Source organism: Grampus griseus (genome assembly GCF_964374135.1).
Source record: "Grampus griseus genome assembly, chromosome: 16".
Classification (NCBI taxonomy): domain Eukaryota; kingdom Metazoa; phylum Chordata; class Mammalia; order Artiodactyla; family Delphinidae; genus Grampus; species Grampus griseus.
In genome coordinates, this window is record NC_139010.1 from 8,175,197 (window position 1) to 8,193,167 (window position 17,971).

The 17,971-nt window shown below is 42.1% G+C and overlaps 1 protein-coding gene across 1 annotated transcript; it reads right to left on the minus strand.

Moving 5' to 3' along the window:
• Window positions 1-3,415: 3,415 nt before the first annotated feature.
• On the minus strand, window positions 3,416-17,022 carry RBM34 (RNA binding motif protein 34). Its single transcript, XM_082673742.1, has 11 exons — window positions 16,921-17,022; window positions 16,636-16,810; window positions 16,278-16,414; window positions 13,175-13,403; window positions 11,838-11,897; window positions 8,639-8,682; window positions 7,477-7,560; window positions 7,263-7,326; window positions 5,954-5,993; window positions 5,608-5,726; window positions 3,416-4,206 (listed from the first exon to the last, which is right to left on the minus strand). Exons 1-11 carry the CDS (start codon window positions 16,971-16,973, stop codon window positions 3,928-3,930), a joined length of 1,284 nt encoding a protein of 427 aa, XP_082529868.1. The 5' UTR covers window positions 16,974-17,022; the 3' UTR covers window positions 3,416-3,927.
• Between the last annotated feature and the right edge of the window lie 949 nt (window positions 17,023-17,971).

The following is a 17,971-nucleotide window of genomic DNA, read 5'->3' on the forward strand; positions in this document are numbered from 1 at the left end:
GGCTTCTCTTGTTGGGGAGCACGGGCTCTAGGCGTGCGGGCTTCAGTAGTTGTGGCTCGGGGGCTCGAGTGCAGGCTCAGTAGTGTGGCACGGCGGGCTCAGTAGTTGTGGCACACGGGCTTCGTTGCTCCGCAGCATGTGGGATCTTCCCGGACCAGGACTCGAACCGTGTTCCCTGCATTGGCAGGCGGATTCTTAACCGCTGCGCCACCCGGGAAGCCCCCTGGCTGGTTTTGATTTATATCCTTTTGCTACAATAAAACTGTAATCATACGTATGTTCTTGAGTTCTGAGTCCTTGCAGTGAGTTATTGAACCTGAGAGGGTAGTAGGAACCTCCAAATTAGTAGCTGGCTGGTCAGAAGAGTGGCCTGGAGACACCACCCCTCCCCCACATCTGTGACTGGTGCATGAGGGCAGTCTTGTAGGGGACTGTCCACTTAACCTATTTAGTTTGGCTCAACTCTGTGGTAGTTGGTGTCATTAGTTATTGCAAGGGTACCTATGGAAACATTTAGCTGGAGCTCCTAACCTAGTCCAAAAGCCTACGAAAGCCCTTCTGCCTGGACCTGAGACCCTACAAAAGACTGGAAATTAGATCAAAGGTACATGTGCATTGACAGGACTGCAGTGGGGTGTGAAGGGGCATATGCACCAAAGCAAAGCAAATGATTGAGATCAGAGGATTGCACACAACAGGAAAAAAAAGCTTTTCCTTATATCCTGCACACATACAGATTCTTCCTATCCCAAAAAGTGTACCTCAACTGATACAGGTAGGTCCTGAGCCTCAGGGGTGTTGGGACAGAAGACTCACAAGGCCACACAGATGACATGAGGCCTCTTGGAAATCTGAGACTGTGTCCATTAGATTATGACTCTGAACAAAGAACATGCTGTTCTTCTGTATCCCTGTGTTGTACAGAGTAAATACCATGTAAATGGGAGGCCACTGCTATGAGTCCAATAAACCAGGCACCACATTTATACAAAGCACAGTTAGTGCAACACCCGTGCCTTTGAATCTCTCAACCACACTACAGTTTTTAATACTTCTTTTTTTTTACATTTGTAACATACCTATAAGCATAGAATCCTGAAACAGAAACAGCCTGGAAATCCCTGAGGCATGTTGCTTGTGAGTGGAATCATTAATCGGTTGTGGAATGACCTTAGTGGACCATCACCAGTGTTTTAAATAAAATAGGATGGGGGCTTCCCTGGTGGAGCAGTGGTTGAGAGTCCGCCTGCCGATGCAGGGGACGCAGGTTCGTGCCCCGGTTCGGGAAGATCTCACGTGCCGCGGAGCGGCTGGGTCCGTGAGCCATGGCCGCTGAGCCTGCGCGTCCGGAGCCTGTGCTCCGCAACGGGAGAGGGCACAACAGTGAGAGGCCCGCGTACCGCAAAAAAAAAAAAAAAAAAGGATAAAAAATATCAGATGGCAACATGTGTAGTAAGGACCGGTACTGTCTTGTGAACTTGTGTGTCAGTTAAATATACCAATGTTTGTACTGATCACAGTGTAAAACTAAAGCTATTGCAGATCACAGTCAAAAAAGAGGGAAACCACTGATCTAGTCCAAGCCCCTTATTTCACCAATCAGGATATTTAGATAAAGAGGTTGAGAGGCTTGTCCAAGGTCATGCATGCACAGCCAGAGAGATGGGTCAAGAATCAGATGTCCTTACACCCCACTCCAGGGCTCTTTACATGAAAACCTAAAGACCAACACTCTATGTTAAGGACACTAAAATTATATCTGTTTATATACACTAAAAAGCATATAAATCAAATATACACTATAAAGAAAATACACGATGAAATTATAGTCTATAGAGATAGTCTATGTAGTCTACAGATAAAGCATCTTTATATAAATTTAACTGGAAATATATGAAAAAACGTTCAAGAGCTATCAAGTGACAAGTATTTACTGAACCCTACTTATGAAAAACAAGATTCTAAGCACCGTAGAAGATACTAAGCATAAAATATCCAGTCCTTGGATACAGGAAAATGGAGCTCTTTCTGCTTTCCACAGAGCTACATATTAAAGATCCATTAGGTTTTCCCTGTGCTACGCCCAAAAGACAGGATTTTCAAAATAATCACCAATAACTCAGTGTCCCCCAGTTCTCTTACTTAAGTAATAAGATGCGTGTGTAACAGATCTGCCTACCTCAGATCAGGCCCCTGGTTTACCGCCACTCCTCCCTCCTGGATACAGGCCCAGCTCAGCAAGGTTTGTGGGAGGGGGCACCGGCTATATACCACGAGGTTAAGTCCCAAGGAAATGGAGGGGTATTCCTTCTCTTTGTTGAACTTTATACCTTGTGACTTCATTACCATACGTTTTCAGCAAATGTTTCCTTTAAACATGATTTTTTTTTTTTGCGGTACGCGGGCCTCTCACTGTTGTGGCCTCTCCCGTTGCGGAGCATGGGCTCCGGACGCGCAGGTTCAGCGGCCGTGGCTCACGGGCCCAGCCGCTCCGCGGCATGTGGGATCTTCCCAGACCGGGGCACGAACCCGCATCCCCTGCATCGGCAGGCGGACTCTCAACCACTGCGCCACCAGGGAAGCCCTAAACACGATTTTTTAAAAATATTGTTTCATTCTACTGAGTGATGTTAAGAATCACAAGTTTTGGGTTTCCCTGGTGGCGCAGTGGTTAAGAATCCACCTGCCAATTCAAGGGACACGGATTTGAGCCCTGGTCCAGGAAGATCCCACATGCTGCAGAGCAACTAAGCCCGTGCCCCACAACTACTGAGCCTGCTCTCTAGAGCCCACAAGCCACAACTACTGAAGCCCATGTGCCATAACTATTGAGCCTGCGCTCTAGAGCCCAGAAGCCACAACTACTGCAGCCCATGTGCCATAACTACTGAGCCTACGCTCTAGAGCCCACGAGCCACAACTACTGAAGCCCGTGTGCCATAACTACTGAGCCTGCGCTCTAGAGCCCACCAGCCACAACTACTGAAGCCCGTGTGCCGTAACTACTGAGCCTGTGCTCTAGAGCCTGCAAGCCACAACTACTGAAGCCTGCACGCCTAGAGCCCGTGCTCCGCAACAAGAGAAGCAACCGCAGTGAGAAGCCCGCACATCACAAGAGTAGCCCCTGCTCGCCGCAACTAGAGAAATCCCGTGCACAGCAATGAAGACCCAATGCAGCCAAAATTAATAAATAAAAATAAATAAATTTATATTAAAAAAAGAAGAGTCACAAGTTTTCCTGGGAGAATATTTTTCAAATTAAAAATAAAAGTAAAAATCTGCTTTATAGCCAATTTACCAAGAACTTTAATAACCAGTCTAATCACCAATTAAGAATAAAAAATCAGAGCAACAGTTGATACAGAATCCCTGTTGGTTAGTTATTAGGTTGATGAAATAAAATTAAAACCCAGAACTCCACTTATCCTAAGTGCAAGAGGAAGAAAGAAAAATGAGTGGCTATTATATACCAAACCTCAAAACTTTACTTCTTAGGGATTATGATTTGACCTTAGATCAATCAGTATTCCCACTTTAATTATTTACTTTGTCTAGATACAATCAGTATTAAGGTTACTTCACTTTCTTTAAATTTACTCACTTTTAAATTTAGTCTCATCCCAAGTAATTCTTAAAATAACTCTCTGAAGTGTTAATTATTTCCAACATATGGTAAAATAATACATAACCACTAAAATTCTAAATGTTCACCCTACATCTAAAATCATCTCTCATACCATCAGCAGTGATGACTGATCTGCCTACACCTTGAAACAAATGATTCAAAGGTACTATTGCAATGTGAATAACTGAAAAAGTGTCCATGTTTCACAATATGTAAAAAAAATCCTGAAATTCAATACATGGATTTACCACAATTTTATTACCAGAAGTCAGTGGGGAAAACAAAGAAAAGGCTTCGGATAGCTACTTCTGTTTTTTCTGTTTCTTAGTTCGTCCACTTTTCTTCTGTCCTTTCTTTCTCTTCTTCATGAGAACAGCTTTTTCTCCGATAAACAAAGTTTTAGAATGTTGTGCATTTTTTGAAGAAAAATTAGGTCCCTGCTTAGGTTTACTGACATTCTTCAAACTAGGATTTGAATTTTGTTTTAATTTTTCTTTATGGACAGAACGCATGACTCTGAGTTTTCTTCCCATCAGTTCAGAGTTATTTAATTTCAGAGCAAGATGAACAGCATCTGTATTCTGCAATAAAAATCAAAATATTAAATTTTCACCAGAAACTCATGTGCAAAGAAACAAGTAAAATGGTGACTTTTCTGGATTAGAACAACTTTCAAGCTTGCATATAGAAACCCCTCTCATTTCCACAGCCAAGAAGTCCAATCCAAAGTACTGAACTACAAGCAGCTGTTCTTGTAGTTTTAATCATGCTCCCTCTCATGAGTTTCTCCCCAGGAAGCACTCAAGCTGCCCTGTCAAATAATCAGATAAGTCACAATCCAAGAGGCTTCATTTTTCTCAATGTAAATTCAATTAACAAGGTCAGTCCTATAGTGTCTTTTAAACCAATAAGCCTCCTCTTCACAAGGCTCTTCCTGAAAAAGCCCTGCTGTATTAGTTGATTTGAGAGCAGAGAACTCTCTATTACAGTCCTTGAGATGGATCAGTCAGACTAGATGCCTTGTAGGGTTCCCTTTAGGCCCAAAATTCTATTATTCTTTTATTCTAATAGAGAGCCACTAAATGCTAACCACCCTGAATATTCATGACATGTCTGTTAAAGGACTTTACAAACTTATCAATAGTCAGAAGACAGAGCAGAGAAACAGTGAGATAACTACATCACAGTCATGATGGCAGGCTGTGACCACGTTTCTTCAAAGCCGCTGGTCATACGTACTAAGAGCCTTAAAGATGGTCAGATGTCTTGACCTGGTTAGTGGTAACCCATTGGGGAGCTTTCCTAAAGAAGTAATCCAAAAATGGAGGCAAACATTTGAAGGAAAAAACATAACCACTCTGATCTCATTATTACAGAGAAAAAGAGAGAACACTGCAAACATGCAACATTTGGCACACACTAGGGAAGACAGTATACACGCTCAGTGGAACATACACGACAGAAAACAACATAAAGCAGCTTGCAGAATCTTATGTTCACAAATATTAAGTTTGACCATAAAAAAGGCGGCGCAGATAAAAAAAGGAAGTACATGGATGGGCTGTTGTGAAGGGAAGGCCACACGTGTATTCTAATAATTTTAGGCATGAGACACTGGCTAATATTTAGTGAACTAAATATAACCAATTTTGTACAGAGACTAACGTTCTCTTCTACCTGAGTGAACGATCAGTTCTTCTCTCCATTTTACAGAAGGTGGAGATTCAGAGATTTAATACCTTTAGTATCCAGTATCTAAAACATTATTTAACAACATTAATGTGGAGAAATAACTAGAACATCTCCTGGTTGGATGCAATTATACGAACAGGAGTCTATTATACTGTGGTGGGTTATGAATGTAGTTTTCTTAAGGTGGAATTTTGAGGATGACAGTGAGAGTTACGTCTGAAGGATGGGGCAGCAGTGACAGCCTCTCCAGGCACACTTCAAGGACAGTGAGAATACATCAGCCTCCCTACCTCAAAGAGCACGTAGCCAAAGCCTCTGCTGGCTCCTGTAACTTGATCCCGCACGATCCTTACAGCCACAGTGTTCCCACAGTCCAGAAAGTGTTTCTCAACCGCAGATTCTTCAGCTTCTAAAAACAGATTCAACCCCAGTGGAAGTGAGGGCTTGGAATCGCCTTAGGAAGCTGGAGATGTTTCATAATACACCAAGGGTAAGCACAGCCTCAAGGTAACCAGTCAAGTTACACCTCGCGCTTCTTAAAGGTAGTCTTAAAGCGAAACATTATGTTACCAACTCAGATGTTATTTGCATTACTTCAGTGATAAACAGGTACTTTATTTGTTTAAACAAACTTACTGTATGGGAGATTCCCCACAAATACAGATCTCTTGTCCCTCTGAAACACAAAGAGGGTTAATAAAAATCATTCATGGAGCAGAAAACAGAAGTCACCCTAAAGTCCACCCTTGTCCTCACCCCACACACCTGACGGGGCTCCATCTCCTGATTTCCCCACCCTCCGGGCCCGTTTGATTCCCTTTCTTCCGCCTTCCCCGCTGGAGTGTGAGCGAGCCCCAGAGCGGGGAGTGCTTCTGTTCACAGCTGGCACTGACCCACGGCAGTGCTCAAGGAAGGCCTGCTCTATTGGGGGTGGGCAAACTTTTTCTGGAAAGGGCCAGAAAGCAAATATTTTAGGCTTTGTGGGCCACGTGGTCTCTGCTGTACCTACCTGCCTGGTTGGGTGACAGTAAAACTTTATTAACAGAAACGGGCCGCAAACAGATTGGGCCCTCAAGCCAGTTTGCGGACCCCGTGCCAGGTCCACAATCAAAGCCAGGGCTGTCAGCCAGGCCTCTGTCATTTCTCAACTAGTCACCCTGACGCCGACCGTAACGCACTCTGTTTCTGCGGTGAGTTCTTGCAACTCACGCTTCATCCGTTTCAAGAGACCTTGAGGAACAGCTTTGGACAAAACCCAGACTCCTCCCCATGTTAGGCCAGGGTCTTCATGATTGGCCTCCACCTATTTCTCCAACAGCTACTCTTATCCTGCCCCTCCTCACACGCCAGCCACTACTAACTGCATCAGGCTCTGCCATTCCCTCAGCAAATTAGGTTTTGGTCCCCACCATTCATACTGTTCAAAATTTTTTTGCCTGGATAACAGACTCGTCTTGCAAGACTGATAGAACACCTGTTCTCCTGGAAACCCTCCTTTGTCCCTTCTTGCTGGCAACCCCCCAAATCAAGTGCTCCATTCCTGAGCTGACAAAGCATCCTGGGCATTTATGACAGTATTTATCATAAAATCGTCTGCTCATCTTTACCTTTATCCTGTGAACTCCTAGAGAACTGAGTCTGTATCTCAGCACTGAATGCCTGACACAGAGGACGGACTCAAAAACTGTTTAATAACTGATTTAACTTTAGACCTCAGTCTATAAAATAAGGTGCTGGCCCCGATGCTCTCTAACATAACTTCTGGCCTCTCTCTTTAGGACTACTGGATCTAACGTATGGGTGGGAACCACTTTCTTGAAGCTGATGCTGACTTAGAGGGCATTAGCTGAGACCACAGAGGGCAAAGGCTGTCTCCTCTGTGCTTCCCGCATGCTCCCTGCTGACCCCACTGCTCTCCCAGCACAAGCTCAGAAGAACTACTCACAGATGAGGTCTCAGATGCAAGATCCACTCTAACACGAAATCCATCTGCAATTTGGGCCCCATTTCTGGTATAAATACGAAGGGAAAATTGTTGTTAAAAACAAGTGCTGAGTTACTGGGATATTTGCTCTGAAGTGAAACCAAAGAATAAAGCATGGACTCATACACACTTAAATTACAATAATTCTGTCCAAACCTCAAAGAGATGAAATTACCTTTCCAGTGCTTTTGTAGCAGCACTCTCGTCCTTAAACACAACATAAGCGTTAATATTTTTCTGATCAGGATGAATTTTACGTCTACACCAAAAACAAAAAAAAAACAAAGAAAAGAAAAAAAAGACAATGTAAAATTTGTTAATCTCAAAGTCACTGAAATAAATATAGCTTGTTTTCCACTCTCAACACATATGACAAGAATTTCTGGGGGGAGTTTCATCTCTTTTAATAAATATTTAGTAATAACTCAAAAAAATAACACACAACTTACACAGATATGGGCTGATACACGTGACTCAGGCCTCCTTACTAGTCATCACTGTGAGAGACCAGCAAGCGCCCCCGGGCAACCCACCACACTACAACTACTGGGCTGGCCACACAGTTCGTTCGAGTGACACCTTACGGGAAAACTCGAATGAACTTTTTGGCTAACCCAGCATCACCTTAGCTGCAGCTCTGTATCTAAGGCACACACAGATGGGAAAGACAACGTGTTTTTTCCTTTTTACTGTAAAATAAAAACTACACAGACATGTACAGCTTAGGGAATTATTATAGGAACCACTTCCCTGCGTGTCTATGTGGTTTTATCACCCAAGTGTCTACTCCTAGACATACTTTGGTCTTGTCCAGTTTTCAACTTGAAAAGTCTTCTGACTCCTGTTTAAACTGTAGGATTCCCCATTTATCTCTCCATCTTATAGTGTGACCTATAGAATTTCCCTGGAAAAACCTGGCCAGCCAATAGCAACCATGAGGCCCCTCTGATTTTAAGATGCATTTTGATTTTAAAAATGTTAAGGTATGGGAAATGTCACCTTAGAATTGATGAAATATGATACTTGTGATTTACAATAGAATTTTTAGGTGCAAAACTTTCTTATTCTCTTCAAACACTATGCCTGATTAAACGTCCTTGAAATTTCTCGTGACACATTTTAAGTTATTTTGCAATTCTTATCCTTGACTCTACAATTTATGTTGAGGCTTGAAGACGAACATCTGACAAATTTATATGTTATTACAGACATAAGAAAACAATAAAACATGATGTTTTATCCAAATACAAACATCTATGAGGTTAAGAAATGATCTCTATTTTAACCAAAATGGAAGAGAATTTATGACTACTCCCTTTCTCTAATTATAAACTTACTTTATTGCTGCCAACTTTTTGGACAAAATTCCCTCTGCTGGAATCTTTTAAGAGAAAAAAAAAAGTATTAAAGAAAAATCATTGTTTAAAATATTATTTCAAAATAATTATATTTTAATTAATTGAATTCTAAATATCTAAGTCTGATATGATGTGATTAAAAACATTCTAAGGAAATAATGAATCAGAAACAACTGTCCTAGTGTTGTATGAACAGGACCTGGTGGCTGAGGACAAACATTTCCAATGATAGTGCCACATTCAGATTTCACAGGCAGTGACTCACAAACCAGGCAGAAGTTACAAATGACTTGAAGGGATCTCTGGTCGTGAGGGGGCAATGATGTTGAAGACACACGTGAAGAGTGTTAAGGAAAATCGTTTTATAAAATCAGCATGGAAAAAAGGGACACTTCTAAATTAATACCGTATATGCTATATGATTTTAAATATATCATTTGATAAATAATATAAGAAGATACTACTTCAGTATCTGTAATTGGACAAATAAGGGAATCTCCTTTATATTCAGAGTCATGTTACTGTCAGTCATATAAGGGTCATACCTAAGAGTGAAGGGGGCACGTAGGGAAAACTTTACAGAGAGGTGGAAATTCAAGTCAGCAACTGTGACTGTCAGCAATGTGTGCCAAATACCACCAGGTACAGAGAACACAAAGGTAAAAGGATACAGACTGCAAGTTCACAAGTCCAGGGGTGTCTATAAATGCCAACCCCATTTAAGGCAGTTACTATAAATCTCTGGAAGAGTTTTTTCTTTTAGTCTCAATAGTTTATATAGTAAAACTAAGAAACTTGAACTATTTCTTCTCAGTCTGTTCTGCTCAAACTAACATATGGTCAAACTCTCAAAATGTAGACGGGAAAACAGTATGACACATGAGAAATGCCCACGTGAATAACTGACATGGGAATGCTGGTCATCAAAACACATCTATTGGATGCCTTCTAGGAGCTCTCAAGGACCTGTGTTCTGTTATTAAAGATACGAATGAATAAATATAAGGCAATACAGTACAAAAAGAATATATATACAGTGAAATACTACTCAGCCTTAAAAAAGAAGGAAATCTTGCCATTTGAGACAACATGGATAGATGCTGAGGGTATTATGCTAAGTGAACTAAGTCAACGACAGATGCTGTATGATGTCACTTATATGTGCAATCAAAAAAACACAACAGGGAATTCCCTGGCGGTCCAGTGGTTAGGACTCTGAGCTCTCACCGCCGAGGGCCTGGATTCAATCCCTGGTCGGGGAACTAAGATCCCGCAAGCAGTGCAGCCGAAAACAAACAAAACAAAACTCAGAGATACGGAGAACAGACTGGCGGTTACCAGAGGAGAAAGGGGTTGAAAGTGAGTGAAATGGGTGAAGGGGGTCAACTGCATGGTAAACAAAGACTGAACTGTTATGTTGAACACCTGAAACTAACATAATGTTACATACCAATCTGACATCAATTAAAAAAATAAAAAAATGAACTGAGCAAAAGGACAAGGGTGGGAAAGCCCAAGCACACGATTGGCAACGAGGGCAGCTCCCGGGTTGCAGGACAGTCCCATGTAGAAGAACGCAGGGCCCCAGGGCCACCCTGTGCAGGCTGTCAGGCAAAGAACCAAGGACACTGACAGCGAGAAAAATGAAAAGCTTTTAGGGAACGCCATACATATTTGATGTGCACCAGGTGCAGGTGCTAGTGACCAAGGAGGAGCCACACAAACAGGGCGTTTGTAGTCACAGCTCAGTCTGGTGGGACAGGAGCTCTAACAATGACAGAGCGGTGTCACAAGGACTATAGTGAAGCACAGGGTGCTGCAGGGCGCACAGCAGGGTCACCTGACTTACCAGTAATCCAGGGACAAGGAAGAATCAGGGCAGGCCCCCCGAAGGGAACTCCAGGCCAAGGCAGGGGTGGTTGTGTGTATAATATTCACGGGAGGGGAGGTGGAGGGGAGGAATTCTGGGCAGGAGGTCCAGGAGGAAGTACTTTAGGAAGATTAAGCTGACGGTGGTGCGATGCATGCATCTGAGGCAGACTGAAAGCAGGACCCGTAAAAGGCCTCTGCAACTCTTTTGGCAAGAGCTGTGAACACTAAGGTGGAACAATGGAAAAAGAAAGAACTCCTCTTGGGAAGAAACCACAGCTGAAAAACAGCAGGTGGCATAGGCTGGGGTGGGGGACTGACGGAGGTAAAGCACAGACGCGCTGAAAATGGGCAGGACACCCAAGTGGATGTGTCAGGCAAGGATCTGATATGAGGAAACAGGACTCAGAAGGGCAGACAAAATACACACGTGATAAGCGTGAGGAACAAACACCATGATAGGAATTATGGAGACTGCACCAAAACCTTGGGAAATGTCTCCTTTCAGAGAAGTGGGCGGTTTTGCCCACTGGGGACATCTGGCAATGTCTGGGAATATATTTGGCTGTTAAACTGGGGTGGGGAGGATGCTACCAGCACCTAGCAGGTGGAGGCCAGGGGTCCTGCATTGCACAAGGCAGCCTCCAACAACTAAGAGCCAACCAGCAGCAAATGTCAATAGTATCAAGGCTGAGAAACCCCATTTTAGACAATCACGTTGAGAAAACGCAGTTGGAAACAAGGAACAAACATCTCCTACACTATACTAATACATATTAATTACATTAAAAAACATATGAGTGATGCTTATTCATGCTCCACGGAACATGGCTATAACTGGTCTACAGAGTGCTCAGCTGGTGAAACCAGATACCATTTATTTCCATAAAGTTTTAACATTAAATTGATTAAAACATACTTTATCTTTCTATGTCAGACCATAAGTACTGCTCTGCAGCGTCATGCAAACCCCTCATATGAACACCTATGATTCCAGAAATGCTACTCAACAGGTGTGAACGTTTCCACCTACTCAATTAACACACAAACAAATGTCACCCATCCACCCTCCAAAGTACACTTAGTAAGGACAGCATTTTATATTTGAACTCATTAAATTAGCTAACAAAGTCCAAGAGTCAGCAATCGATACTAGTGTGATTCTTCTCGGGGGCTAGATTTGAGCCTGTCGGTTCTAAAGGTTAAAGTCAAGGGCTCCTCCAACTCACTAAAACCGACATATGAATAAGTCGGATTTAAATGCAAAACATTTTAAGATTATGCAGTTTTAAGGGGGCGGAACACATACCAGAGAACGAAATCGTACAGATTCTATCTGTCCGTACTCTTTAAAAAATGACTTCAGCTTCTAAAATAAAAAAAAACATATATATATACACACACACACATATATATATATTTCAGTCCACTTTCAGAACATCAAATAAATACCACAAAAAAGAATTAAGTAAAACGGTCTGATAATCTTTTCCTGCCATGTTTTCAGAATATTTCAGGAAAAGTAGGTAACTATTCAGTTAGAAGACAAAAAACTTTTACTGAAACTTATATAAAAAGAAAACACAATTCAAGTTCATGTTAGTATCTATAAGGTACACAACATTTTTTCTTTCAATCTTTTATAATCTTTACTACAGGTAAACTAAGATTATATAGTCCATAAATTCTCTCATCTTTTCACACTGGCTTATTTAAACCAGAAATGGATTTTAAGGATCCTTTATGTCACCATGGGAAATTCCCCAACTGTCTGGAATTAAGACCATCAGATTGAAGAAAAGTCTTAGGATGAATTTTATACATTATTCTTATGACTGGCTCCGGATGTGAAGAAGGTATATGTTTTACAGCTTGCACAATAATTTCTATAAGCAATTTTAATCCAAAAATAACTTATTAAATGTGTAAAGCACCACAAACACTCCCTTCCCTTGAGGAAGGTAAGTAACCAAAACTACCCTAGAAAGTCAAATGGGTTACGTTCTACAAAATAATCACACATCAAATGCTAGGGGACAAAAGGGCAAGGGGGAAAGGGAAAAACCAGGAAGTAACTTTCTAGTACTGTTTTGTTTTTAAGAAAGTGGAATTGAAATTGTTCTTCAAAAGATAAGCAGGATTTTAACCGAAGGGATTGCCACCAGGGTGACTATCACATAAACACACAGAAAGTAAAAGGCATGTCTTGGTTTAGTGAACCCCACATAACGGAAGAAACTTAGGATGTATGCATTCATTTACACGACAAATATTCAACAAGCCTCTACTACACACCAGGCACTGTTTCAAGTGCTAAGGGACAGAGCAGTGAAGAAAAGAGATAAACATCCCTGCACATATGGCGCTTCCGTTCTAGTGGCATATAAGAGAAGATAGAGCTGGAGGAAAAAACCAGATAGGAGACCACTGCAATATTTCAGACAAGACTTGCAAAAGCCTGAATTAGGGCAGTGACTTCGGGAATGGAAAGGAGCAGGTGGATACTGGAATCAATCTATAGAATGATATATGTAGTCATTTATAATGAAGTTATATATTAATGATTTATTTAATAAAGTGACAGTAAACAAAATCACGAATTATTAATTTCTCTGCATGTTAACAATATACAGACTACACACTCACCTTCTTATTACAGGTGACAGGCAAATTCCCAACAAACACAGTTCTCTCATTCTTTAATCTCTCTTCTTGGTTGGTTTGAATTTTCTTTCTTTGATTTACAGCTGTGTGATCTACATCATCAAGTACTTCTTTATCGGCAATTTTAACACCAGATTGAGAATTTTTCCTTTTCTTCCCTTGTTTCTGGTGAATTTCTTCTTCTAAATCAGCACTTGCTAAAGCATTTTCTCTTTTTAAGTCCAAAAAAAAAAAAAAAGTCATGGAAGTCAGGTCTCGTATTTGACAAAGCACATTGATTAGAAAAATTTCCCATCTACTTCTGGCCCTCCTATATATCAACTTACCATTCACAAATACATCTACATTTAAACAGCATTATCAAAAAGTGACGGGTATCTTTAGGAAACTCAAGAGTTAGAAAAAGTTAAGGTCAATTTCTGAAGATCGGTTAAAACTGCCAGGTAATAAACAGAGCAACAAAAGTTCATGTAAACAGAAGCTGGCTCACGTAAAGCTTTGGGGATTTAGTTGACACTCTACCAATGCCTAATTCCATTCTCTGCTCTAGAATTCCAGGGTTACTGCAGCACTCCCAGGGGGTCTATGAAGGTTAATATGCCGGCAAAGTACTTAGCTTTGTAAAAGCAATCTGGCAAAGAGGAGAAATCAGATTTCCTACTGCAGTATTTCAAGGACTGCTTGTCAAAAGCAAATTCCGCCAATATTGTGAAGTACTGGTGCACTTGGGTAAAGAGAAAATGGAAATGGTCCAAAAAGAGAAATGGAACAGGAACTTAGGAGTGAGGGGAGAGAATAGGTAGTAGGAGTCATAAAACTCATTCATTCATTCATTCAATAAATATTTACTACTCAGTTCTAGCCTCTGGGGATACAAAGATAAAAGAGACTATTAGAGGCCTTTCAGTAGTCCAGTCTCTGGAGCGATAGGCAAGGTTCACCATAAAATGGTTAACGTGTATAATAAATGGTGTAGAAACATAAAAGAAACAAGAAAGGCCCTCAGAGGAGGAAAGGCAGTGTATAGCACATGGTCAGTCCTCAGTAAATGTTGACCGTTTCATCCCTCCACTAGACCACAAGCTCCAGTAAGGAGAGGGTCAATGTCTAGTTTTTTGTTCACTATGGTATATAAAATACCTAGTAGGAGTGAAAGGAAATGAGACAGTATGTCAAGGAGGACCATACCTGTTATGCAAAAGTGCTTAGATTTTTATCCCACAGAGGATGGGGAGCCCCTGAAGACTTTGAAAGTGCCTAAAAGAGATCATTTGGGCAGCAGAGCAGAAGACAATTATGAAAGGGACAAGGCTGGATAAGGGAGACCAGTAAGGAGACAGTTACAACTGCAGGCATCTCAGAAGACAACAGACCCACCAGGGCAAGGGAGAAGGTGGAAAGGGGAAGCAGATTAAAAGAGATAATTAAAAGACAGCATCATTAGGACTTGGCAAATGATTAGATACGCAGGGAAAAGAAAGAGTCTAAGTTGACTCCCAAGTCACAGGCTCGGGCAACAGGAAGGCTGATGGTACCACTCATGCAGAGGAACAGGTTTGATGAGGATAATATGCTCGGTTTGAAGCATCCTGAATTTGAGGTGTATATGAATATAGAGCTAGAGATGCCAGTAGACAAACAGATATACAGGTTTATAGATGAAGAAAGAGCGATGAGAATTGTGGAGCCACGAGGACCGGGAGATTGCCCAGAATGAAGGGTGTGAAAAAAGTCATGAGAAGATGACCAAGAACAGAATCCCGAGGGAAATCAACATTTAAGGAACAGTCAGAAGGAAAGTGCCCACAATACCACTGAGAAGGAGCAGAAAGACAAGAGGAGGAAGAGACTGCTATCAAAGACGCCAACAGCTTCAAGAAGGAAAGCAACCACGTGACATGTAAAAGCAAGGACTCAGACAAAGGCTGTACTGCCTACTAAATATGGCACCTACCTAGGTCAGGATGGCTTCCCTGAGCACTGTTTCAGAAGTATGGTCATATCACATAAAAACGAACACAACAAACAAACAACCAGAGTGCAAGTTCATGGAAAAGAAAACAGATCAAGAAAAGGAAGAGAGCGCAAGTATAAACATCTTTTTCTAAAAGCTTGGCAATGAAGGGAAGGTTTGAGGGGATGGAGCAAACAGGGACACATGACTGCAGAAGGGGTTTTGCTGGATGTCTTTTTTTAAGATGAGAATCTTGAGAGGACAGATCAAAGATACAGATATCTGATGACATAAACCCTAAGGAGGCAGAAGAGGTATGTGCTATATATAAACAGCACAGGTGACTGAATTAATCTTGGACAAGGAGGAAGACACCCTTCTCTGAAAGGGGAAGAAATTAAAGATGTGCACAGTTACAAGCAGTAGGAGAACCAGAAGTAGTAGCTCACAACTGTTAGCAATTAAAAAAAATAACTCTCAGAGGAATTCCCTGGCGGTCCAGTGGTTAGGATTTCAGGCTTTCACTGCTGGGGGCCCAGGTTCAATCCCTGGTCAGGGAACTAAGATCCCGCAAGCTCCCTGGGGCAGCCCCCCCCACCAAAAAATTATCAGATTAGGTAACAAGATCACCTGCCAAAAGAAAACAGAGAGATAAAGGGCATGAAGAGAGTGGCCTGACAGGCTGAGGAAAGTTAATGAGGAACCTATAATGGTACTGCTATATGGATCTCAATTCAAATAAACTGTTTTTTTAAAAAAATTAAACTAATGGGGGAAATTTGATCTCTGACTGAATAAGTTTAAGAAAAGCAAACTCATCTTTTCCATACGTGCTGAAATATTTATAGATGAAACCTAAGTCTTAGGTTTGCTTCCAAATAATGAGGGGGAAATGAATAGGGTAAAGATGAAACAAGATTTGCCAAATATTAATAACTGCTGATGCTGGGTACTTGGGGTTCCTTATCCTTTTCAACTTTTGAAAATGTATGGGACTTTCCATAATAAAAATTTTTAAATTATAACTATGAAGTGAGAAAAGAAATTAAGATGAACATTGCTGGTATAAGAATGTCAATTTCTTTACCATCTAATTTCTTTAACATCAACTAGGAGAGAAATTTTACCAACCTGTTTGCCAACTTTCGGTCTGCATCAGACAGTTTCTTCTTCAGTTTCATTTTTTTGGCAGGTTCTTGCAAAAGCGGTCTTTGGATTTGGGATGAACTTTCTTCCTCCTCATCCCGTTTCCTTTTTTTAGTGGTTTCCTTTTAAAAGTTTGAAGTTACGTTTCAGACCTCATCCTTCTTAATAATTAGCGGTCTTTCTAAAGTAGCATCTTTTCTCTCTCACTGATGTGTCCAGTAATGAAAGGTTACTTAAAATCGATCCTTATCTGCCCCACTTTAGAAAGCATGCCCTGCAAGGTAGGTTGCTTGCTTCTAAAGTTGCTCTAATGGGCCATTCGGGGTATAACGCAGTGACTTACTTCAGGAACAGGCACATACACGGGTTGAAGCTGAGGCTCCAAAGAGCCGAAGAGGGAAGCCAGCCGACCCGTGCTGCCTCTGGAGGGCCGCTTGCCGCTGAATAAACTACTGGCGACTTGTCCAACCTCATAGTCTCCTGCCAGATTCCCACAAGCGCCGTCCTCCGGGTTCTCTCTAGACACAGACATCAGAGACTCAGCGACACGACGCCACGCCCCACCCCTAGCGCCCCGAGGTCCCGAACGCATACTCCGGCCCAGGCAGACGAGCCACGCGCCACTCACCCCTCCCGCGCACTCCTCTTTTTCTTCCGTTTGTTCTTCTCTTCCAGGGCCATTCTTATCCGAGGCCTCCGAGAGGGCGGGAGCACGTGAGCCCGCACTTCCGGGTCCCGGCCACTCCGTTCTCGGAGCCACGCCCCTTCCGCCCCGAGAGTCTCTGCGGACGCCCGGGGGGCGGAGACGGCGGGCATGGGGGCGGAGACAGCGGGCGAAGGAGTCGGGTCCAGGCTTCCGGACCAGTTTGTACCTCTGTCTGAGACCTAGTCTTGGGAGGGAAGTCTTCCGAGGGTAGTTGAGGCCTTAAGTACGAATAAGAATCAGCCAGGCTGGTACTGGGGTGTCAGTCCAAGCAAAGGGAAAACACTTAGGAAATCCCCTGAGTTGTCGAAGAGGAAGGAGGGAGGTTTGTCGGGAAATTAAGTTACAGGGATGTATGTCACACGGTATTAACAACTGGTGAATCGGTTGAAGGATACATGGGACTCCCTTTGTACTGCTCTTGCAACTTTTCTGAAATTTGACATTATTTTAAAATAAAGTTAAAAACAAATAGAGACCACAGCTCTAAGCTGCTCTGCTCTATTCTACCAAGAAAAGGGGCTCTCGGCTCTCAAAACTATGCTGTCTTCTTGGCCTACCTTCCCAAAGTCCGCTTTTTTCCACCACCTCTTTATTCCTTCACCTTTTGTCATTCCTTCTTATTCTTGTTATTCCTTCCCCCACAATCGCCCCCCTCTTTGCCCCTCATTTTCACCTGCAAAATTGTACCCATCCTTCAAGGCCCAGCCCACTTAGGACAATTTCCCAGCTATTTACAGTAGAGATATAACAGTCTCTCTAAATGTAAATGGTTGTCTTATTCAGCCTGTGCTCTGTATCCCCATTCACCGTACCTAGTAAATATGTGGTAAATTGACATTTAAGCAATAAAAAATATTAGATTATCATTAGATAAATCACTGAACCAGTAGTTTTGGTGGTAAAATCAAACTTGACTTTGAATCTATGGGAACAGATTTGCTAATTTTGGAGAGCTGCTTAATAGAAGTCACTG